The 26,043-nt window shown below is 43.1% G+C and overlaps 1 protein-coding gene across 3 annotated transcripts in view; it reads right to left on the reverse strand.

The window, feature by feature from the left end:
• Window positions 1-23,250, reverse strand: part of MOCS1 (molybdenum cofactor synthesis 1) — a 35,824-nt gene extending 12,574 nt beyond the window's left edge. For all 3 annotated transcript variants that reach the window (XM_074897037.1, XM_074897036.1, XM_074897038.1), the window contains exons 1-4: window positions 23,125-23,250; window positions 13,956-14,088; window positions 9,787-9,954; window positions 4,768-4,932 (exon numbers count right to left, since the gene is read on the reverse strand). In XM_074897037.1, the coding sequence (XP_074753138.1) occupies window positions 4,768-4,932; window positions 9,787-9,954; window positions 13,956-14,088; window positions 23,125-23,247 (589 nt within the window). In that variant the 5' untranslated portion in view covers window positions 23,248-23,250. The remainder of the gene's footprint in view (window positions 1-4,767; window positions 4,933-9,786; window positions 9,955-13,955; window positions 14,089-23,124) is intronic.
• Window positions 23,251-26,043: the final 2,793 nt, after the last annotated feature.

The following is a 26,043-nucleotide window of genomic DNA, read 5'->3' on the forward strand; positions in this document are numbered from 1 at the left end:
CAGGTCACTGAGACCAATATTTTAACTGGTATTTGGGTAGTCAAAAGTACTGGTATGCTTTTCTACATCTTTGGACATCCACATGTCATTAGCATATGATTCTCTAGTTGCCCATATTTCAGCTTTGCTTTGTGTTATGTTCTTCTTAAAGGATGTGGAAAACACTTGGGAACTGCATCTAGATGCAACGATGAAAGAATAATAAATTCATGTTTATTTGATAATAATGGCACACATATCTTTGCTACAATGGCAGAATCTCACTGTTCTGAGTCAGATGGCAAAAATGCTAAGTGAACTTTAAAAGGATCTTTTTGAAGTGCATGTGGAGGGTTAGGAACAGACAAAAGCACCTTGATTCCCTGTTCATCCCTGGCTATAGATGTAAGTGGCTTCCCAAAGCTACTGACTATCCATTAGTTTGAAGATCACAGGCAGCATTTTACAGGATCATAATTTTTATGACTAAACATGTGAACTTGGTGAGCACAACACTGTGGGGATTACAGCATTTAACAATTCAGTAGGCTTTGACCCTTGAAAACAAATAAAAGATGTCAAAAACTCCAGTGACTTCCAAGGAATGAAGTGCCCAACCTCACCCTACCATTTAGTGTGGCCTATACTCAGCTGCTCCCAGACACAGAGATACAGTTAATTTAGGGCAAGTATCTTCACCCCTACATGCACCTCTTAAATTTGGAAGAAAAATAAAGCAACAATGCAATTTTGGAATTCCAAAGGCCTTTAGGAAAGCCCCTTAATCATCTCATTCAAACCACACCTTCTGTCAACTTTAAACAAAGTTAAGACCTTTCATCAAGATATCAATTTTAGATTTGACATATTATTCCATCCCTGCCACACTCACCAGCTGGCAGAGAAATAAGGTGGTAGGAGCAAGAAAGAGACAGTAAACTACCAAGCCCTGGGTACACATTTTGTGGTGAATGGCTGTGCTCAGCTGCTAGCACCATGTTTGTGACTGTCTCTCCTACCCTTTCATGTACTAGACTAAATTCCCTTCCTGTTCTGCACACTAAACTCAGGTACAAGAGACAAAACACTGTATGAGACTGAGCTCCCTCTTCCAAAGCTGTAGTCTTTAACAGCAAATACTTTACACATGCTAGCAAAAAAGCACAGTATCCTCCAGAAAATTTGTGCTGACAACCCCTGTGCTGTTCCTAGTCATACATTTTTCTGTGTAGGTCCATCAACCCTCCTTTTCCTATCTCTTTATCTACTGGAAACTCAGATTCTCTACTGCAGAGATCATACCTTCATTAATCTGCAGGTACTTTACCAGAAATAAGCAGTAACTCAGTAATATTCTGTGTGTATTTAATATTGGATGTGTTCAAGATCAGAAAAAAAAAAAAGCAAAACAAGAGGAGACATAAAACTTTCCCTTGACTGCTTTCTGTCTGCAAAAGGCACTGTAACGCATAGACACAGGAAAGCAGGAGATGCTGTTTTATAAACTGGTCCTAAAGCTAGTCCTGGCTGCAAAAAGAGAGGTGAAGAGCAAGCAGAAGACAGTGAAAGAACTCTTGCAAGCAACTGTTTGAAGTTATGATTTGTCACGCTTCTCCTTCACCACCTACTTGTTTTGCATGTGCCCAGGATGTTTGCAGCACCGGTGATAGATTTTATTCCAATTAAGTAAGTTTGCAGAATGAATGTGGCAACAGAGATAATGATACACTTCTGTAAGCATATCCTAGAGCCACAAACTGAATCAAAAAGCTCTGCAACAGCTCAGAAAACCTTATGTGCAACTTCAGAATTTCAGAAAGGTAGAACTGAACTTAACTAAAAAGGTCAGGAAGCAATGACTAGCAAGCAGCAGACCAAAAACTCTGCATGTTTGAGTACTCACATGCTTGGGCTCAGCTCACTGTATAGGTATGGAACAGGACTACAGTTTGCAGTGAGTGTATCTAACCCAGTGGCCTTCCTAGTTCTGCCTCTTAACCTCCTGCGGCACTACCATAAGAGTGTGCTTTAGAACAGCTATCAAAAATCTCTGCAAACAAAAAAAAAGTAAGCTATTTTGATTAAGAACAACCATGAGCACTAAAATATTTTGGGGCCAGGGTGATTATTGAAAATAAAAATTTGTTACAGAAAAAAATCTGTAACTGCATTTCACATTTTGATGTTAATGGTTGTCTGTTTTTTCTATATGAAAAGCTGTTAAGAGTTCATTTGTATTGACATACTTAGTGAAACATGGCTTCTAGATCAAAGTCCTTGTGTGGTTATGAAGCAACAAAAAGAATAAAACCAAAACATTTCAAAATATTAGAGCAGAAATGAATACTAGATGTCATTGTGTAAGGAAGTATTGTCGAGGCTCAGAAGTTCTCTAAGTTTTTGTCTGACATTTCAAAATGACAACGCTTCTCCTCTTCCACCCAATGAAAAATTTCAATATTTTCATAATTTTAGATTTCTTCTGAAATCATAACTTCAGCCAACTTTAAAGCACAGAGAAACTTAGACACATCCAGAACAATCCTATGTGGGACAACACCTGCCAACACTTAATCCTTACAAGAAGAAAGGCTTCAAGCCTATGTTTAATGATACAATTACAATATTATCTCATTTCCTTTGTACTGAACAAAAAAAAAAAGGGACAGGCTGTGAAAAAGGTTAGACTAGCTATCTGCAAGAAAGTATTTTTCATTTTTTCATCCCTTAGAATGTTGTAGATGGGGAGAAGTAGAATTATTACTGTCTTCTAATGTGCTTTCATAAATCAGTGAAATCTCTAATCATCTCACGGTCATTCCCTCTGTCACAACCATTTGGAAATAAAAGCAGGTGTAATGCAGGTCACCTGCACCAAAGACAAAATTCCAGCCTTTTCTTAAAACCCTAGAATGACTTTCCAGAGGAGCAGAAAAATTGATTCCAAGTTTCTTAAGTTCCTGGTTAATTCCATAATCAGATGCCACCTTTACTTTCCACAGAAGTTACCAGCCTGTAGGAGTCTGAGACCAGGAATCCCTCTCACCTTAACAGAGCTATATCTTGTCGCCTCTGGAACTGCCACAGGAGACAGGGTAGCACAGTAGGGCAGGCACTTTATTCTCTGCTCATTCCATACTTGGAAATCTCCTATTAAATAAAAAACCCTCAAAAACAATAAAAAGGTATTTTTACATAATTTCAGCCCTTAATAAAAGAAAAAAAACCAAAACAAAACAACTCAGCATTACTGTTTTACCTGATCTCCACTTGAAAAAAAATTATCTATGATTTGGAGACTTTATTCTCCTCCTCAAAAATACTGAGTCATAGAAACTTCCCTATTCATTCTCTACGCTATTCAGCTAAGCAATTTCTCTCTTTGCGGATAAAGACCTCTTTTTCTTTAAAGGACAAAGAGGTTAAGAGAACATTTATATAAATAAAAGTTACCCTCATCCCCCAGTAACTTTTAGTTTACTTTAGAAGCAGTACATTCCTAACAGCTTCCAATCAGATACGAAGAGCTGTGGCCATAAAAATGCGGGAAGCTGGAGGATCAGGTTTGCCCCTTCAGTAGCAAAGGGCTTGTTTCCAGTGAATGCCACAAACCAGGTAACAGTCAAATGCAGAGAGCAGAAGGAAAGAGCATAGTCAACACCTGCTTGTCATTAGATACTCCCAGATACTTCTCTGGGAGCCAACTGTGCCATGACACAGATTAATGCAATAGCCTATGCTGGAAGGATAATGCTCCAGTCAGATTTATGATAGGAACAGATTTCTGCACCATGATGTAGAAACCTGAAGAGATGCTCTCAGAGAGACCATAGACAAGATCACCTTTCTGCACCTAGCAGCAGAACTTCGATTTGATAGCAAAGTGATTCAAATGTTGAAATTACTTCTCACAGCATCCCAGGTTTTCACATCCCTTGTCCTATATTTATCTTACGTTGTTGCACCATCTAGTGGCTACTTGGAGGTTTTGGCTGAATTAGAAGTTCACAGGCTGTCAAAGTTACATCACTGGACAGAAATAAAATGATACAAGATCAAATCAGTTTTAGGTTGGGAGAAAGCCCAACCCTGAAGCTGAACTTCATGATAAGTTTTAGGATTCATTTAAACAAGAATCTGTAATACTGGGTACGTCCAAGCATTTTTGAAACTGTTTGGAATTACTAGCTCAATCGGAGAGAAGTTACAAAGCTAGCACCCCTCCTTACATGACCTCAGTCACAGTTTATGTTTATTCCTATTAAGTAATAGTGGAGGTAGGGAATGTCACTAGTCACAAGTGAGACCACTGCTAGCATGTCCCAGATATAAATTCCAGAAACTGTCGCTATTCGTGACAAGAAGTTCAGTCCTTCTGGCATCTTAGTCCCTGGCTGCTATAGCAAGAACATCTAGTTTTTGAACAGTATTAAAGAAGAGCAGCACATGAGACCAACACAAGATTTGGAGAGTTCTCTTGATATCCATGACTAAGCAGTGAACTGTCAGTTACTGGCAGCTAATGACTGTAGTCACAGTCCCACTGACTGTGGCGAGCTGAACACCTTCAATTCCGCCAGCTCCAACTAAAGGGGCTCTACCTGCATTACGGTTGTAGGAAGAAGGAAAAAGTCACTATCAAATAAGCTAGTATAGACTACTTTTCCTAGCCTCAAAAGGGTAATAATTCACTCCTTTACCAAAGTAACTGAGTGTGAAAGACATATCGAACAACTCACAACATTACTGCAAGTATTAACACAGTTGCCTTAGAAGATAGGCCTGTACCTTTCCTCCGGACAATGAACTCAAATTTAGCTGGGACCAAAGTATCCAGGCTAATGTTAATGGCATTCAGTCCTGCCTCCTTCAGTCGGGGCAGCAATCTGGCTAAGTTGATCCCATTGGTTGTGACAGCAATGGTTTTCAGCCCTTCTAGCTTGTGCAGTTGACCTAGGAAAATAAAGAGAACACTTTAAAAGAAGTAATTCAACTGTAAGTTACACAGAAAACCCAAAAGATTTATAAAACAAACAAAAAATATCACTGAGGGTGTGAGGAAAACATGGATACTTCAGTGCTTCAGCGTTCTTCCAGCTGTATTGATTTAAGAGACCCATTTTAGCACAAATGCATTTCAAAAGGTATAAAAGACAATAGTTTACTGCAAGCAAAATCGATTACAAAGAACACTGAAAATGCACACTGGCTTTTTCTCCATTTTTTAAGAGTAAATAGCTACTTTATTGTTGGAAGAAGGCCTCTGATTTTGTTTACCTTCCCTTCCTCAATCTAGCTTTGCAAACTGAATTCTATGTTCTGCAATTATATGCAGCAAGCCATCCCTTTCAGACAGGACACCCGAACTAGCTGCGTTTATCTAGCAACACTTGTCCTACCAAAACTGTTTACCAAAAACCAATTCAAATCCAGATGTAGCTGTCAGCAGTAGCGACTTTAAACTGCTGAAATAAATACCACATATACTCCTAACTAAACAGAAAAAGGTTAACACATTAGAGCATTATAGAGAATTCAAGGCAACAACATCGAAGGGACAAAACACTTGCACTTGACAACTGAAGTATTTCCATTACCCACAGCTGTAGCCCAGCCAATTGAAGAGGGCTTACGCAAGACACTAAAAAATAATTAACAAAAGAAAACCATGTAAGAAGCAGTTAATATCATGAGATTAAGATTTAGAAAATAGCTGTCGCCTCATAAGCCAAATGCAGAAATCCTCAGCATACCAGATCTCCAGAGGGCAAGCTTTCAAACTTCCAGTTATCCGTATAATAACAAATAGGAAAAAACCCTCAAACTATTTGCAGAAGCAGATAGATCCATGGCAAAGTAATTTTCTTATTTTGCCTCCTCCCTTCTTTCATAGCCTCCACCCTAACTAGTTGAGAAATATTTGAAGAACCCTTAATGTTGAGGCAGTTTTAATGACAGGACAAATATTTCATAGCCTTTTCTTCTGTCCCTATTTTACCCCTGTTTGTTCCTGTTGATAAGGGCTTTACTTCTGCTTTATCTCATTTCCCAGCTATTCTCAAAATATTCACCCTAAGATGGGCCCAAAACTCCAGAATGGGAGAAGCTGGGTCACACCAAAGATGCTGAAGTTTACAGCAGCAGCGTTTTACAACAGGATTCAAGAGCCCTGGAAAGACATTTGGAACCTGAGGTTGTAACAAAAAAGCAATCTTTACTAAGAACTAGATTTTTCTGGCATTCACCTCTCAAAATAGTCCCCACTGACCAGGAATAACCTCTTCCTAGAGGATGAATGCTATTGGCCCAAGTTTGCCTAATATTATTTAACACTAGCTACCACTAGCAGCCTTGTCTTTGTGATAAGATACACACTGCAGCCAGAGGATAGCGCAGGAACACCATTACTTTTATACAGCCTTGGAACACACAAAATGCTCAACCTCCTAACAACAAAGGAAAAAAAGTCTCACTGCCATACAGGCTTCGTTGCTAGAAACGTAAATGCATAAAGGTGTTAAATAAAACAAAAACCATGCTCCACCCTAAAATAGCAACATTTACAAAAGTAGGACCAACTGATTAGGCCAGTTAGTGCCGGCAGCAGCTGTTACCAACACATCTTCTTCCTCATCAGACAGGATGAGATACAAGATGAGGTACTGGAAAGACAGTAATATGTGCAACTGCCTGTAATAACAAATTGGATAGAAGCCAACTGTGAGAAATCAGAGATGGAGACTTAACACTAATACCAACAAGTTAAAAAGGATAAGTTAGTACACTTTGCCTTATTTGTGAAAACTAAGAAGTAGAACGTTTGCAGCTGCTTAGTTTCTTGACTTATTGACCTCTAGATTCAAGAGGGATTAAAAGACATTTCATGACTTTTTAACTCACCTTGTACCTGTAGTATGTGTTTGCTGACCTTTGGACACTGCTTTAGCAACAATAAGCACAAGCAAAGGCAACTGATAAAACTAAGTAGAAAAGGAAACAGAACAGATTCTATAATTTGATAACATGAAGTCAAAAGGTTACGTGTCAGGCTCAAGCCATCAAGTAAATCCTTTTACATTTACTTTTTCCTTTAGGATCAGGAGCATCTTCTTAAATAGAGAAGTTTCTTACATATTTCCCTCCAATCATTTTCTCAATTGCCCTTCTTCTGATTGAGCCCAGAAGAGGTATGTTTATCTCCTAATACATGAGTTAACAAGTCTACCCTGCATCAAAATGTGTATGTTGCCATATAAAATCATCCAACCATCTGTCCCCCACCCCATGGACAATTGTCAATGAAGATGTGTACTTCTCAGACTATTAATAATACACAGCTATCACACAGTTTATATCTAGTGCTAATTTAAACTTCGAGCATCCCAGAGGAGATGGATTCTATATTCCACTATCAGCTGCTTCAGAAAAGTCTCAAACATATGTTTTCAGCAGTCCCTGGGACGTAATTTAGCTTTCAGCAAGTGTTAGTTGCCAAGTCATAGTTTATGTATGTGCATACGTTAAAAGAAGATTTGAAATAATAATCTAAAGAACTGTAGCAGGTCTCTGAATAGCATGTCTCCTACAGTAGCTTCAAATCACATTTGTTCATTAAAACAACAAAAATGTTTGAACTTGTGTATTAGAAAAATACAGTAATAGTAATCCACCATTACTATTTTTGAGCTCTATTGGTATTTCACAGACCATTTATGGTTAAGAGAAAGGTTTGCTGAAAACAAAACTAACAGATTTCAACCCTGTTCAGCACCTGAGATACTGTAACCAGCTTCTATAAACCATCTAGAAATCCAGATTAACTCTATCCCAGCCCAAACCAGTACATTGTTATAAAATGTCTTCGGTAAAGATGCCCAACTCAAATTCTGCAGAAGACATTTTTGGACTTGTTTTCTCTTCAGTGAGTTTTCCTATAGTTGTTATATGTTATCTATTTAGTTTGGGGACTTTCATCTTGATCCAAAACTTGTACACCATAGACTAACACCAAAGTCTGGGAAGACAGAAAGTGTTTATAGACTTAATTTGACAATTTTTCTATATGTCTTATAAAAAAATCAGCCATGACAGAATGAACTAATGCAACAGGACAATCATATTAACATCTATTACCTTTACCCCAAGATCACTACTCTGTTGTCACCCATTAAAATGATTACTATGAATCTGTCAAAGTTCAGCTGTGAACAAGAACACAAACAGAATAATAAAAGCCCAGTGGTTCAGAAAGATCTCTTTCAGCCACAGAACTAAACCTCTGAGAACTCTTATCCCTGCAGTAAAACAAACAACAGAAAAGCTTTCTATCCTTCCAATATCAATACTTAAGAACTGCAGCAATGTAATGATTATTTTCCAGTGACCTGGCTTCTCAACTTACACCCTCAACATCAGAGTAGCTGTGTTGAGTATAAAAAGCCATCAGCTACTGCTGATAAATCAAAAAGGTGCATACACTAGGAAAGTTCTGCACTGAACTGACAACACTTGATTTCAACTCATTTTCATACTGTATGCTGAACTGTAAAGCTTTATTTAAAATTTATTTTAAATGTTTTACAAATCTGCCTCCCTTTCAGTTGCCATAAGCCAGCTAAAAATAATTATACCTATTTTTAGTAGAAGTGGGGAATGCTTTCTTGAAAGGCACATAGTGCTCTCAATCCTAAATAAAAAATAACCTATCATGCATGGGCAAAACGGCCCAGAGAATGCTATTTCAGAGTTCCAAAAAGATGTAGCGCGGTTTCAGGACTCCTAACAGTCAGGGAGACCCAGACAAACCATTTCACACTAGCCATACCTTTTCCAGCAATAAACAGGTCAGTTCTACCTACTACACAGCTCTGATGATTCCTTTTGAAAAGGCCTTCCAATCCTGAACAAAAGAGAGCAGGAGCAGAGTCCACTAGCTTTCTGCACCAAAGCTCACTGTGTCTGCAGGCAGTTACTCTACTTTCAAGACCTTCAACTACTGTATTTCGTATCTTCATATCTTCAGTACTTATAAGAGTATATCTTTCGTATCTTCAGTACTTATAAGAGTATATGTGCAGAAACAGACAAGTTCAGCTGCCTACACCACACCACAGTGCACCCACCCACATAGCCTTAATCTAATACATTGCCACTACACAAAGCTACTGTAATGTCCATAACATACCAGACTTTGGACAGGGCAAAAAACCACCTGACTCAAGAAAAAAAAACAGCCACAGTCAGTCAACACAATACTAATCAAAGGAGATGTCTAAAAACTACCCAGTAATTTATCTTCCACTGAAGTAATTGTCTTCATCAGTAACTGCAAAAACATATGCATTTCCACCATTCATTATTAAACACAGAGAAGCAAGTGACATCTGTTATCAAGAAAACTAAGCAAACCCACAAAAACAAACGCCCCTCCAAAATCCAAAAGAAAACCTGGGGTTTTTGTAAGCATGTATCAACTGTTCCTCCCCAGCAAGGACCTGGTCAAATCAATTTTTGATTTTTCACCCCAAGGCTGCATTATTGCAAGCTATTCTAGTAGATATTGAATATGAAGACAATACTAATTTCAGCTGTTGTAATATGAAGAGACATTTCCACCAAGCAGGAGAGCAGAACTGGAAGTTTTCTGAAAGGAACTATCTTGCATTTCATGATGCTGGGAAAAAGCACCATCATTTAACATATTATTCTTCACGTTGCTGGACTGTATTAGCCAATAGTTAGAAGTGTAGTTCTTGGATCAATATATAGCAAGTCACTCTGAAACACACTGTATTGGGAACAACTTACCCACAATATCCACCACATCGGGACGGATAAGTGGCTCTCCTCCTGTCAGTCGGATCTTCTCTACACCTTCTTTCATAAACAGTCTGGCTAGGGTGATTATCTCCTTAGCAGTAAGTAGCTCTGATTTTGGGGTCAGTGGAACACCTTCCTCTGGCATACAGTACTGACCTGAAATAAAGAATGCAGAAATACATGTGGAAAAAATAACCAGCTGCAGTTCATGTAATACCGACGGGCACAATGCACCAAGTGCAGCTGTCTTTAATGGATGTCAAACGTCTCTACCTCTCTGAAATACAGGTAAGACCATAGACCAAATCTTAAAAGCAACCTCTTAACAGTCTCCTGTTTTCCTTCAGAAGAAAACTCTAGACTCATTTGATCAATCTCAAAATTACAATGGATCCACTTTGAAGGAAAAGCTGATCTTATTTCTATCTAACCTGCATTCAGACAGACACCAAACTGAATGGGCAAGCGCTGGGCCATTGCCACAAACTTTGCAGACATAACTATTGTTTCACATGGGCACCAGTGATACAGCCAGGAGCAGTCTGAGGAGTATCAAGGGGGATTACAGAGTCCTGGAAGCGGTCGTAAGGGACTCTGAAGCACAGGTAGTTTTTTCATTAATCCTCCTGGTCAAAGGGAAGGGATTTGAAAGGGCCAGTCAAATCTGGGAACTCAACAATTGGTTATCGGACTGCTGCCACAGCCAGGGGTTCAGCTATTTAGACCATGGGACTTGCTTTAAGAAACCTAGTCTAACAAGGGCTGATGGGGTCCACGTGTCAGAGAAGAGCAGCAGTATTTTCGGTCACAGGCTTGCCAAGCTGATGAAGAGGACTTTACTTTAAAGTTGGCAGGGGAGGGGGACCTCAATCCATCCCACTCTTACCAGTTTGATGTCAGTGCCAGAAATAGATGCCCAGAGCCTGGAGAGGGATCACAGTCAGCAGGAGAGCACCTGAAGTGCAGCACAAAGGAATTCCAGCTGCTCCAGCCAGTAAATCAGCTTCACTGGGGGCCCAACTTAAATGCCTCTATGCAAATACACTTACCACGGGCAATAAACAAGAGGAGCTAGAGATGCACTCATGCCTGCAGGGCTACAATCTTACTGGCATCACAGAGACCTGGTGGAATGGCTCTTATGACTGGAGTGTTGGCATGGAAGGATACAGGCTCTTTAGGAAGGACAGGCAGGGGACACAAGGAAGTGGTGTTACCCTCTATGTCAGTGACCAGCTGGAGTGCACAGAGCTCCACCTGGGGATGGACAAGGAGCCAACCAAGAGCTTATGGGTCAGGATTAAAGGGAGGGCAGGGACAGGTGACATTATAGTTGGGGTCTGCTACAGGCCACCCGACCAAGTACACCAAGCAGATGAGGCCCTCTATAGACAGGTAGGAGCAGCCTCATGTTCATAATCCCTGGTCCTCATGGGGGACTTTAACCACCCTGATATCTGCTGGGAGGGACAACACATCAGGGCATAAGCAATCCAGGAGATTCCTGGAATGTGTTGATAACTTCCTTCTCCAAGTGATAGAATAGTCAATGAGGAGAGGTGCTATGCTGGACCTTGTTCTCACCAACAAGGAGGGGCTGGTAAGGAATGCAAAGCTCAAGGGCAGCCTTGGCTGCAGTGATCATGAAATGGTGGAGTTCAATATCCTTAGGGCAGCAAGGAGGGTGCACAGCAAGCTCACTACCCCAGACTTCAAGAGAGCAGATTTTGGCCTCTTCAGGGATCTGCCTGGTGGAGTACCATGGGGAAGAGCCCTGAAGGGAAGAGGGGCCAAGCAAGATGGTTAATATTCAAGGATTACCTCCTCCAAGCTCAGGAGTGATGCATCCCAACAAAGTAGTAGTCAGGTAAGAACGCCAGAAGGCCTGCATGGATGAACAAAGATGCTCCTGGGTAAGCTCAAATATAAAAAGGAGGCCTGCAGAGGGTGGAAGCAAGGACAGGTAGCTTGGGAGGAACAGAGAGAAACTGTCCAAGCAGCCAGGGATCAGGTTAGGAAGGCCAAAGCCCTGACAGAATTACATCTGGCCAGGGACGTCAAGGACAACAAGAAAAGCTTCTATAGGTATGTCAGTGATCAAAAGAAGACTAGGGAAAATGTGGGACCTCTCCAAATGGAAACAGGAGACCTGGTTACACAGGATATGCAGAGGGCTGAGGGACTCAACAACTTTTTTGCCTCAGTCTTCAGTGACAAGTGCTCCAGCCACAACAGCCAAGTAGCAGAAGGCAAAGGCGAAGACTGGGAGAATGAAGAACTGCCCACTGCAGAAGATTCGGTCTAAGACCATCTAAGGAACCTGAAGTTGCACAAGTCCATGGGACCTGATGAGATGCATCTGTGGGTCCTGAGGAAACTGGCAGATTAAGTGGTTAAGCCACTACCCATCATATTTGAGAAGTGGTGGCAGTCCAGTGAAGTTCCTGCTGACTGGAAAATGGGAAACATAACCCTGTTTCTAAAAAGGGAAAAAAGGAAGACCCAGGGAACTACAGGCCACTCAGTCTCACCTCTGTGCCCAGCAAGATCATGGAGCAGATCCTCCCAGAACTAAGCTAGGGTAATGGAAAATAAGGAGGTGATTGGTGACAGCCAACATGGCTTCACTTAAGGACAAATCATGCCTGACGAATTTGGTGGCCTTTTACAACAGGGTTACAGCATTGGTGGATAAGGGCAGAGCAACTGACATCATCTACCTGGTCCCGTGCAAAGCATTTGACACTGTCCCACAGGACATCCTTTTCTCTAAATTGGCAAGACACAGATTTGGTGGATGGACCATTCAGTGAATAAAGAATTGGCTGGATGGTCGCACTCAAAGAGTCGTGGTCAATGGCCCAATGTCCAAGTGGAGAGCAGTAATGAGTGGCGTTCTTCAGGGGGTGGTGCTGGGACCAGCGCTGTTTAACATCTTTGTTGGAGACATGGACAGTGGGATTGAGTGCACCCACAGCAAGTTTGCTGAAGCCACTAAGCTGTGTGGTGACACACTGGAGGGAAAGGATGTGCCATCCAGAGGGACCTTGACAGACTTGAGAGGTGGGACCCTGTGAACCTCATGAAGTTCAACAAGGCCAAGTGCAAGATCCTGAACATGGGCTGGGGCAATCCCAAGCACAAATACAGGCTGGATGATGAGTGGTTTGTGAGCAGCCCTGCGGAGAAGGACTTGGGAGTAGCAGTGGATGGAAAACTATGAACCAGCAACACATACGCAACCCAGACAGCCAACTGTATCCTGGGCTGCATCAAGAAAAGTGTGGCCAGTAGGTCGAGGGAGGTGATTCTCCCACTCTATCTCACTCTTGTGATATCCCACCTGGAATACCATGGGGTCCCCAACATAAGAAGGGCCCAGCGAGTCCAGAGGAGGGCCACAAGGATGATCAGAGGGCTGGAGCACCTCCTTCTCTAAGGACAGGCTGAGAGAATTGGGGTTGTTCAGCCTGGAGAAGAGAAAGCTCCAGGCAGACCTTATAGCAGCCTTCCAGTACCTAAAGGAGGCTACAGGAAAGATGGGCAGGAACTCTATCAGGGAGTGTAGTTATAGGACAAGGGGTAACGGTTTCAAACTGACAGAGGGTAGATTTAGATTAAAGGAAGAAATTCTTTACTGTGAGGGTGGTGAGACACTGGAACAGGTTGCCCAGAGAGGTTGTGGCTGCCCCCTCCCTGGCAGTGTTCAAGGCCAGGTTGGACGGGGCTTTGAGCAGCCTGGTCTAGTAGAAGGTGTCCCTGCCCATGGCAGGGGGGGGTGGAACTAGATGATCTTTAAGGTCCCTTTGAACCCAAACCATTCTCTGATTCTATGAATACCTAAGTATGAGCTCTCATGCTTATCACACACTTTGGGTGTGGTATACAAACATCCACAAGAACAATCATCTAAACTACATCAAGTCTTATGGAAGACCTGTCACTCCCACCTGCCTCTGGCAGATCCCCAGGTTTGCTCCTGCTTCCCCACCGAACCAGCAGGTCAGCCCCGAATCAGTTTCTATCTATCCTTTACCATTATTTTGTGAAGACAAGAAACAGCACAGGCCCAAGAGAGCAATAAGAACTGTAACTCAATTCTTGGCCTTTGCATAATATGGTAAGAGCTTTGTGCGAGAAAGCAAGCAGACACTTACATCTGAGGTTGCATTTCTCGGTCAAGGAAATTCGCAAGTAGTTGTGCTGACGCCCAAAGCTGTCTGTCAAAAAAGCAGAGAAGGGAGCAGCATGTTCCAGTAGAAAGCGTCCTCTTCCTGAACTTTGCAATTCCTGTAATGAAAACAAGCAAGTGCTAAATATTTGAATAGTTATCCTACCAACTTGCTGTATAAATATTAACTTTGAACTTGACTGATAATTATTATTCCGTTTTTCCCCACAGGGACAGCTGCACAAGAAAAACCCATGATTTGTCCTTATGGTGAAAACTGGTCATTTACTGATTACATTTCACACTCTACTTAATTCCATGCAACTGTACTACAATTTTCCCTGTGCATTTTGAGATACAGACTCTTTGCCACATGTGCCTCAGGCTTTTTGTGCAAAATAGGAGGTAGCTTTTTTCAATTTTGTGTCTGCACTTTCCAGAATCAATGACCTGAGACCACCCAATCTCACTACAGCCCTTGGATAAATGAAATCATATAAAAGTGTCCTTCCCTGCATTTCAGCACAAGAGAACTAGAAACCTATGAAACACTACATTGCTGCTTTTGTCCCTACCAACTTTCATGTGCAAGACATAACACCTTGTTAATAGGAAAACCAAATTATTGCTGTGTACAATTATGCTTCATGATGTCTGTATCATGAACATTTCCAACAAGCAGTTCTTGTCCAAATCCATACAACAGAATACTTCCAAAAAGTTTGTCTCAGTTAAAAGATTATAAATAATATAGGGCACAGTGGGACTGGAAGAGAAATGTATGATCCTGAACACTCCACCTGTTCAGGCCTGCACAAAAAGTCAGAATTTTAATAATGTCTTTATTAACTGTCACAAAGTGAATATTAAAAGAGATTTCCATTTACAAATTTTGAGGTTTTTAAAACACAATGTAACATATTCTAGATCAACACAGCTTTCAGGAAGTACTGAGTATTTGCTGTCCAGAATAAGGGCTGATCACTTTAGGTATCAAATGAAATATCTCAAATTAGTAGCTGCTACTGGAAAGGGATACAGTTCAATTTTATACCGGGCATCTTTAAAGCATCACTACCGTCAACACCAGAACACTGTTGGTTATAGCAAGGTCTAAATGCAGGGAGTCCCACTGCCTTTAGCCCATGACTTTCAAATTACCATGTTCTGATTTTTTTGTACACCTGTAAAGCACAGCTGAAAGTGCTCTGCTGCATTTGAAAAATATTTCAATATCTTAAGTGAAACATAAAATAAATGAACCAACTCATCATAGTACAGCAGAAAAGAAAAAGTTTACCAACATACTTGAATCATCTGGTGGATACTTGGTTCAGGCACTACAAACATCTACAAACAGCATCATCCAAACCCTGCCAAGACTGGTTTCTCTTCATCTACAGTATCACAGTTAACATTTTATAGGAGGCCAATTTAATAATTCTAACAGAGGCCAGCTGCATAGCAACACAAAACGAAACTGAGAAAACCCTCACTGTGTCCTTGTTAGTTAACCACATACAGACACTTAATATCCACCTAAGAAAACTAGAAGATACCTAAAGGATTCCTGGATGTACAGCAAACTTAATCTCCAGTGAAAGAGCACATACAAAACTATTTCTGAATACATGGTGTTCACGAAGTTAAAAGGGGGTGGGGGGGTGGGGCGTGTGTGTGTGATGGAAATCAGCTGCAGAATTGTCCTCAAGTGAAAATCACACTGGCTAGTCTTCAGAGGCTGCAGCAGGCAAATGATTAAATCAAGTTTTGACATAAATTTAAGATGTAGAATGAGGAACCGGTCTGAATGATACATTAGCTAGTATTCAAACTGCTTAACTGAGCTAAAGTCGTTATTTCCATCTAGTGAAAATCAAACCCGTGAAATCTCCAGACATACTAAAATTGGCATGTATGGGACAATGCCAAGGGGCTGGGCAGAAACACACATAGTTGTGGCCAACATCTCCCTAGCTCTGGTCACCACCAGTAATCACAGGAGTTAATCCTGCACAGTATTTCGAAACAGCCTTTGCAAGAACTCTGGAAATGGTCAGCTAAAACGTTGAACAAACCAGGTATGCTTCCTCAAAACATTTTATTCTGAAAGCATTTATAAGAAAGCTTTGGGGGGTGGGTGGAAGACAGAGAGAACACCCTCAGTGACCAGATCAGCTTGACAGCAAATGTTATCTGGGGAGAGGCCCAACTTCAGCCATCAGCAGCTGCAGCAATTTTGATTCTAACTGTGCTAACACCATGGCTGCTGCTAAACTTATAAGCAGGAGCAGTCTTTCTTGGCAGCACAATCTTCCCACTAGACTTTAAACAATCCACTGCACTTCTTGATCCAAACAGCTTTATGGTAGCTTTAGAGATAAGATGATCTCTAAAGAACACCCCTAGCAGCTGGGGGGGGTTAGAGAAGATAAAGGAGACACAAAGTGGCTGTTTCAAAGCCCGGAAAGCATCTGTTTACCCCGATAAAACAGCAGTACTAGTTTCTGCGAAAGAAAGCAATCTCTTTCAGTTTCTGTTTTGCAGCGGTGGCCACAACAGCAGAGGGGTAAGAGGCTAACAGCCAGCCCTCCCCAGACCTGGCCTTCCCTCCCTGCAGCACCAAAGGTGCCCGTGGCAATCCCTCCGCAGCCACACTCACACACACAGTCTTAAATCTCCCTCTTCAATATGCACAGGCAGAACAAGTCATCTGGGTTTTAATCCCCCTGGGGAAACATTCCAGCCTGGGCACCTGTGGGTTGTTTGTGAGTTTCACACAGCTTTAGCTACCCCGAGAAATCCCAATTTGGGAGCTTCCTTCGTTAGAAATTAGTTTCTTAGAATACAAACACAGTTAAGACAGAGCCCAGCTAAATACCCTGACTTCATTTCTGCTTCTTCCTGTTAGAAAACTGATCCCTGAACAGACTAAATCTGAAGATATTTTAAATACTGACAAACTCAGAAAAACACCACAAAAAACTTTTCTCTTGAAAACTGCACTTTTTTCTGGCCTGGCTGGATTTCTTATGTTCTCCTTCCTACTATTTTGGAAAGATGTTCATATTTAAGAGGGAAAGCCCTCCTGTGCTTATTGAAATTATTTGAGCCCTTCTTGCAGGAGCACTCTTCTGTCTCTCAGTAACTAATTTTTGCACCTTTTTCAGGATCAGGCTTCCTTATCCACTCCACTTGAAGACAGAACAGTAGGAACCTCTTGCCTCCCCACTTTAGAGTGTGCATTACAAGGAGGGAAAGAAGTGAAAAGTTGTCTTCCCTGACAGAAAGGAGGCAAGAGAGGGAGACTTTAATGTCTGTAATGGATGCCAAAACTGCATACTTCCAAGGACAATAATAAAAGTAATTTCCAGTTTTCAGGAAGGAGCCACCACTGGAGCGGGACGCAGAAGACTGGTTCTGTTCCTGGTCTGCCATCCACCTGCAGAGCTGTCCCAGGCAAGGAAGCTAAAGTAAGAGGACTTACTGGAGGAATAATACTGCCCTTCAGTAATGACTCTGAAGTGAACTGTCAAGAAGCAGTATTAAAAGAACCAGCACTCAGCAGGCAGTTAGTGTCAATATAGAGTTCTTGTTGGAAATAACTAACTTTCACTCTCTTGCTGCAAAATAGTGAGTGTTAGGATGGGAAAAAAAAAGTTTTCCAGAGCTACTAGAGCTTCGTTCCATCAACTTCTTGTCATGCATAGAGACGGGTTTGTCTAGGAGGGAAGAATGACTGGAGGTGGAATTTTTAAGCTGTTTGTGCAGTTTCTGTCCAGTTTATGTCAGCAAGGAGGAACTAGGAGACACCCATAAGGAGTTCAGTAGCATCAGCCTGAGCTCCAGTGGGAGTGGATCCTGTGTTACCAAAACTGCCACTGCACTCAGCACTGAGTCAAATTTTTATCAATTCACAGAATCATTCAGGTTGGAAAAGACCCTTGGGATCATCAAGTCCAACCATCAGCCCTACTCTACATAACGTTCTCCCCTACACCATATCCCCCAGCATCTCACCTAAACGACCTTTAAACACATCCAGGGATGGTGACTCCACCACCTCCCTGGGCAGCCTATTCCACTGTCTGACTATTTCTGTGAAAAATTTTTTCCTAATGTCCAGTCTAAACCTCCCCTTTGCAGTTTAAAGCCATTCCCTCTTGTCCTGTCAGTAATTGCCTGTGAGAAGAAACCAGCACCAACCTCTCTACAATGTCCTTTCAGGTAGTTGTAGAGAGTTGTCCTGGTTTCAACCAGTAGCAATCTCAAAGCACTTAATAAATCACTGCTGCATTTTAACCATTTCTTTTTGGTCTCACTATTGTTACTGTTGTTCTCTTGTTATATTTAGTAAATTCTTTCCTTTTATTCAACCTACGAATTCTCTTCTTTTTGTCCCTCCCCTATTTCACTAGAGGGGGGAGGGGGAGGTGAACGGTGGGCCACAAGGTGCCTGGCTGCTGGCTGAGTTCCAACCTCCACAAGTGTGATGAGGTCTCCCCTCAGCCTTCTCCTCGAACTAAACAGTCCCAGCTCCTTCAGTCACTCCTCATACGATTTGTTCTCCAGGCCCTTCACCAGCTCCGTTCCCTCCTCTGCACTTGCTCCAGCACCTCGATATCTCTCTCATATTGAGGTGCCCAAAACTGGACACAATACTCCAGGTGTGGCCTCACCAGTGCAGAGTACAGGGGGACTATCACCTCCCTGCTTCTGCTGGTCACACTATTTCTAATACAAGCCAGGATGCCGTTGGCTTTCTTGGCCACCCGGGCACACTGCTGGCTCACGTTCAGCTGCTTGTCAATTAGAGCCCCCAGATCCTTCTCTTCCAGACAGCTCCAGCCACACCTCCCCAAGCCTGTAGCCATGCAGGGGGTTGTTGTGGCCCAAGTGCAGGACCTGGCACTTGGCCTTGTTGAAGCTCATCCTGTTAACATTGGCCCACCAATCCAGTCTATCCAAGTCTATCTGTAGAGCCTCCCTATCTTCATGCAGATTGACCCTTCCCCTTAACTTGGTGTCATCTGTGAATTTACTGATGATACAATTCCACAGGGAAGGCCAAATATCAGAGATGGAAACTCAGCTGCCTTCCTGATAACTCAGGGTAAGGATGAAGCACTCTCTAAGGTAGTCGTGTAAGTAGGATTTTCCAAAGAGGAAGAATGGGGTGAGGTTAGACCCAGTCACCTGCAGCCTGCATGAGAGCTATCAGAGCAGGGAGAAAGTAAAAGTTGGCTGCTACAGTTCCCTGGATACAAGGAAAGCGTTATTCAGTTTCCTGCAATTGGAAAAGATGGGTGGTTGTTGTTATTTTAACGTATCAATGCCTGACCACATAACTTTTCACTTAAAAGGGATAGTTATAATCCCCAAGTCCCCACTCCCCTCTCTCCATAGCTGACAGGAGACACTTCTGCATATTGGAGGAGTATGCCCTGTCACACAGTGTGCTTTATCTGATCTGTGAAAAAACAGTTTCACTCTCCAGGCTGTCAATCCTATGTTCTATACTAATACTGAAAGAATGAGATCTTAGATGACTGCACCTAGCAGCTATATTTTGACAAGCTGTCAACCCTTCAGACCTGCCAATTCACCTGTGATTTCCAGGAGAACTCTTCTAACAACACAGCAAAATTGGAAGCTGTCACCAGACGTATTAATAACCACTAGGAGCACCACAAACTGACAGATACTGGAAGGGCTCAGTTAAACACAAGGGGGAAAAGAATAGAGCTCTTACCTATTTATCAAGCTGAAGATCCAGTACTATACCCTTCCACCTTCACGTTATCCCCAGTGATATTTGTGCACTATGAAACAGTAATGCTTGCAAACACTTCTTTGGCAGAAGCCTCAGGAACCACCACAACCTGTGTTACTTATGACACTGTTAGTGCTGCTCCTGCACCTGTTGGCTCCTTCAGCTCCTGCAATCCTGTTGGGTTTGGGCATGAGCGCTGCTGCCTCACCGTAGTACCTAACACTGTTGTACCAGCATCACAGACACAACTCAGCAACAGCTCTTCTGTTTCATGCCTCACCTTTAATATCTTAGTCTTTAGAGAAGTGATGACATAGTGTCCTTGTTCAACCTGGAAATTAGATAACCACAGAGGCTGAAACGGGTCTAACTAGGCCAAGTGCCAGAATGAGGCCTGAGCTGAGAAGTCCAAGACAAATGTTTTTCTGAGGGCTCTGCAGCTGCTGCCCAACAGATGAACCCAAACAGCATACTACAGTTCTGGTTGCTGGCACAAGAGCACTGCTCAGGGACTCTGACCAGCTACCCACAGAATGGAGCTCCAGGACACAGTGTTTCAAACAAGACTAGCCAAGAATAAGGGCCATATGAGGTCCTTCTAGACAAACTGGGCTCTCCCCTTTATCTCAGTGGTGAAGACTTCATTGAGGCTACAGAAAATTTCAGGTGGTTATATTTGACTAACAGAAGCTACTTGAACAGATGGAAGAAGCTGAACTGAAACTTTGTATCAGGATACCCAAGACATTTACTGATAATGATGTAAGACAAAAAAGAAAAAAAAAAAAAAAGCAAGCATGCTGATTTCCTTAATGTTATTGCCTCACAATCTTAAGAGTCTTCTCATCTTCCTCCTTTGTTTCAAAAACCTGGGGTTTTCATATGTAAATGTCCAGCTTAGAATAAATTTTTAAAAACTGTATAAATTATTTTTTCTATTGTACTGGAAAATACAGTTTCTTAGTAGAAATATGTAATCCTATATGATTTTTTTAAAATTCAATAATATTATTTGGACATGTATCATCATGTGTAAAAGATGACAGGATTACATCAGACTTTCTATTGTTAACTGTAAATGGTCAAGAAATGCCTGTTGCTACCTGCCCTTATCTCATCTTAGAAAAAGGGACTCCACCATGCACGTAGCTATGAGACTGACAACTGTGCCTTAAATACTAAGATACAAACAGGCTCAAACATGTGGACTAACCAGTCCAATAATAAGCTGATCAAGTTCTGGATTTTATTTGTAAACAATTTAAGATCAGCTTCCAGGTATATCTGATTTCACCTTCAAAACTGTCATAAATTTTCACAGCCTCAAATTCACCCGGTCAGGTTACCTGGTGAATATCATTTTACTTCTATCAATACATTGATTTTCACCACATATTTCATATAGAGAACGTTATAAGGACTTAATGGACATTCAAAACATGAATAAAAGCTTTTAAGTGTTTCTGATGGAGTCACTTACTAAGCGTTCAAAAAAAGCGTTATTACAGATAACTAATGCAGGATACAGAATGGATAGCATGCACACAGCCATTCTCCCACAGTCTCCAAAAGCAGCATGTAGGAACAGGCTAGAAAGGCCATAAGTGGAACATAGGTTCACCACACAATACCATTACAGTAGCTGTACTGACCCCACTGTTTGCAACCTAACCTAAGACTTAAAATGGATGGCCTTAAACACAGCCTTTTAGTTGTCTCCTAAAGCTCCTGAGTTACAGAATTCTTCCCTCCACAGCTGGAAGGACCGTTTTAAAAAGGGATGAAATACAGAGCCTAGCGCTCCCTTTGCACCCCTCCACAGCCAGCCAAAATCTCATGAAACTAAACAGAACCCATGAACATTTTCTGATCCAACCCAGGAGCGAGTCAAGCAGTATTCACAACTGTTTTGAATGCTTTCAGATGGCAGGATGTTCAAACATGTTTCGCTGTCCCCTACGGCTGTAACACCAATTGCTCCTCTCTACGGATGAATCCCCGGAGAGATTGAGTACAGAAAGAGGCAACGAGCGTATTATCACTGTATAGCTGCTAAGTTTGCACTGCCTTTGCTTTTACATTAGCTTGCTTCTCAGGACCTGCAGGGTATCAGCCAGTGCCCCAGCACACTTGACACAGTTACTACGCCACACACAGAGATCACCCATCCCGCTCTTCCAACCACCGTGGCTTTCATCCCCTAAAGAAGTAGGGCTTACAGAGACAGATGTTGTAATCAAGCTCTCTCAAAAGTACTCCCAAAAGTATGTTACAACTACTCAATTCATAGAAAGTAGTTAAAAGTAATTCGGATCAGAACTTACAGAAAAAGTGCGTGTTTTAGAAAAAACAAAGGAAACTCAATAACCTTTCTAGATTCCCAAACCAAGTAAGCATTCAATAAAGCAATGCACAAATCCATTTGACTTTCTGTAAACAAACGGTAGCGAACACATTCAATTCTGGCGACATAAAGACAGTCACTAGTAGCTTTAGTTTATTTTCTTCTTGTCAAAGCCAGCCATGCAATTTCAAGCAGATCAATAAATCATGCCCCAACTGGGATTACTCTGCGTGTCACGCCCTATTTCTGCTAGACCGCTACAGAACCTTTGCCTTTCTGTGCAACTTCTTCTCCTGCATTTGGACACAAGAGACCGAATCCACCTAGGGGACCTAAAGTTAAACTAGGAGGAGGTAGATCTGGCCAACACCTGTGTTGATTTCATGCCAAGGACGGAACAAACAACTTATGGCAAAGCTCCTGTGACCACTTGGAGTACAACCATCGACAGCTGCCAGACCACTTGGTTTTGACCTGGGCAGCTCAAATGCCGTTGTCATCTGTTCTCTGGGAAGGAACACTGAACTGGTTCGGTCCAAGAGACTCAACGTCCTACTTACCTACCTTCAAAGTTAGGGCGACATTTAGAATTACACATTACGACAGTTTTGTTGACTCTCCTCCCCACCCCCCGCCGTGATCAGGTCATGTTCACCGTACAAGTCACCTATCGGTCTGGGACAGGTTGCAAAATTAAGTATCGCTATCGGAAGGCGGGAGGCAGCGCTCCGGGTCCGTGCAGCCCGGTGGGTTCCAGCTGCAGACGGCTGCGGTGGGGGAACTCTCGAATCCGCCACCCCGGGGAACCCCGCCGGCAAAGCCTGCGGTATCACAGGCACACCGCCCCCCCGCCCCCCCCAAACTACGCTTTCTTAATTTTAAGTGCAAGGCACCGGGCCGGGACTCAAAAATCCCGAACCCAACCTCCGGCGGCCGCACGCCTCCCAAGCACCCCGCCTCCGGGCACCGGCACCTGCCCGTTACCGGGCCCAAGCCCTTCCCTCGCCCCCCGCCGGACCCCTCAGCGCCCCGCCTCACCTGAGCCGCGGCGGCGGGAGCCCTGACAGGCGCCCCGGAGCTGCAGGCGCGGCCCGCGGCTGCCCCGAGCGGTCCCCGCAGCAGCGCGAGGCCGCCGCGCCGCCCCCAGCCCGCCGCCGCCATGGGGCTCGCGGGCCCCCAAGCACGCGGGGGGCGCCGCCGCCGCCAGCCCCGCGGCGTCACGCGGGGGAGGGCGGGGACGGGCGGGGAGATGGCCAATCAGAGCGGCCGCAGGTGCCGCGCTGCCCGCCGGGAGGCGTAGTCCGCTCCCCTCGGCCGGGCGGACGCGAGCGAGCCAGGAGGGGGACGGCGCTGGCAGTGGTGGCCCGCAGGTTCCTCGCCGGCGAGCTGCCCTCTTCGGGAGGGAGCCCCCGGCAGCGCCTGCGAGTCCCGTGTCCCTCAGCAGCAGGGGCAGAACCTGGCTGCCTTTCCCCTCCCTTGCCTCGGCCCTTCCGAGGGCCATGTGTAGAGCCTGAGGCCTGCAGGCTGGCCCTGCCTGCCGGCGGCCTGCGGGGAAACCCGGGCGTTGAAGGACTCTCTCACGAGGGCCGTGCCCCAACGCAGGGACAGGCAGAGCACAGGAAACATAGTTATCCTCAGCTAGGGAACGCTGGCGGTGGAAGTAAGGACTCCAACCTCAGCCCTGCCCAAGTCTTGAGTAAAATCTGTAAAACGTTGTCAGAAGGTAGGCACAGAAAGTAAATGGGGCATAAACCCCCAATATTTCCATTTCCCAGACGAATAAACTTTCCCTCATGCTCCCAGAGTTCCACAGAAGAGAGGCCTGTGATGAAACACGTGGTGGCCCACTGTCCACCTCCTCTGGGTGATAGGTTTGCAGAGTGTGGCTGCTCATTGCCGACCTGAACTTGAGACATTTGTTCTAAACTTGTTTCACACATGAACCGGGCGCTCGTGCCCCAAATTTGTCTAGATCCCCTTCCCCAGATCATGTCAGCTATTCTTCCAATAGACATGTGTTTCCAAAAAAATGACTTTTATTCCTCTTACTCTTGAAACTGTGCAGCAGTCTTATTCCTGTAGATGTTAAGAGTAAAACACAGCTTTATACACCAAGCTGCTTCTATGATAGCTTTACTGCTTTAAATAATTTTTTTTTTGTTACCAAATTGCTGTGTCAGGGGTATTTGCACTTGCAACAAATTGTTGCAAAAACATTAACGATTCTCTGCACCACCTTAATCCTTTAGTGTTTGACCTGTGCAGTACTTGTTGATGTGTAACTAGGCCTTATAATTGCTTGTGTCATTCATTATTTACTTAAATCTTTGCTCTGTAGCAAAACACCTTCTTCTGTCCAATTCAGTCTTAAGCATTTGGACTCTAGACTTCATTTAGTCTTTAGGCTGGGTGGAAACTAACAGAAAAACTTACTGCAACATTGCATTTGTTTTTCCCCAAAGCTGAAGCCATTTGAAAAGAAATACAGACTTGAATGACCTGTGATGTGTCAAGTATCTATTCTGAAACCATTCTTATCAGTATGATGTCAAGGTAACATATACACAGATCAAAACAACAAAGATAAGGCAAAATAAAGTTTTTTTTAACTACAGTTTTCAAAGGATGTAGAAGCAAGCTTAATGTTTACATTTAGTTTTATGAAGCATCACTTCTCCCTATAGAGCTGGAATAACTGTAATTAAATGATTTCCTGAATTTAATTGAACAGCAAGTGATAATGAAGGCTGAAATACAGAAAGCATTTTAGCTTCATACTAAACATAGTAATTGTTCAATTCAGCAAACCTTTCAACTGAAAAAAAAAAAAGTTTAATTGGATGTAAAGTGAATAAAGATCAGAATTTATTAAAAAAAGAAAAAAGTTATGTGCTTAATCAGCATGGCAAAATAGTACTTACCTACATCTATCTGCAGAGACCATTGTCACTCTAGTGAAGCTCAAGACAGCTTTAGGATCCACAGAAACTCTTGCCACTGGTCATTCAATTGTTTTCTGGACATTATGCAGACATCCACTTGTGTTTAACATAGACTAAATCTGTAGTACAAATTCCAAAGAAAGAAATTTCCTGCTCTGCCTACTGCTGCCTTCTGTTTTGACCTAGCCATGCCTTATTTAGCTGTTTATTTATTTCAAGATTTTGCTGAATTCATGTTCAACACCTTACAGGTCTGTTTTGCCAATTATCAGGCCTAGCATAAAGGACACAGCCAACATAAAGATGAAACAATAACCAAATTGTATTTGATACAAAAGGGTCAGTACATGGGTGAGCACTGGGGGTACAAGCAAGTCAATCAGATTATACATAATCAACATCTATCCCACTGACCCCAACAGTGACACCACACAACCAACAATGGGTGGAATAAATGGTGAAATGCAGTTTCCCATAGAAAGGATGGGAGACAACTGAGTCAACAAGCCAAATACATAAAACCAAGGAAGCCACATACTGAATGAATCTCTACACAGCCTGCATTTAGAAAGGCCAGACCTGACTGGAGCCCAGTTCCAGGGAGGCAGGAGGCCCTTCCCCAACAGGGAACTCTGCACAGTGCATCCACCTCACAGACAGACACTGCCCCTGCCTGCAAGTGGTCCCAGCTTTTATCCCTCAGTGGGACACCTGACCCTTGGTTACTTAAAGCAGACACCGGGGGCTCATTTACCCAATGGCTCTCCCTGCCCGGCCGGCCGCACCCTGGAGGGAAGCCTAAAGGCAAACTCACCCCCCTTTGGGAAGGGCTGTGGGAATCACTCATATATCAACCTTAATTTGGGGCTTGGGGTTGAAACCCCAGCATTTCAAGGTCTCATTCAACTAGCTTTCCTCAAGAGACTCTGCACTGTGCCATTTGTAAAAGCTCGTGTGCCTGCCAAGGAGAATTACACCCACATGGGCAGCTGAAGGGCAGAGTCCAGTCCAAGCC

This window comes from Athene noctua, chromosome 1 (genome assembly GCF_965140245.1).
Source record: "Athene noctua chromosome 1, bAthNoc1.hap1.1, whole genome shotgun sequence".
Lineage (NCBI taxonomy): Eukaryota > Metazoa > Chordata > Aves > Strigiformes > Strigidae > Athene > Athene noctua.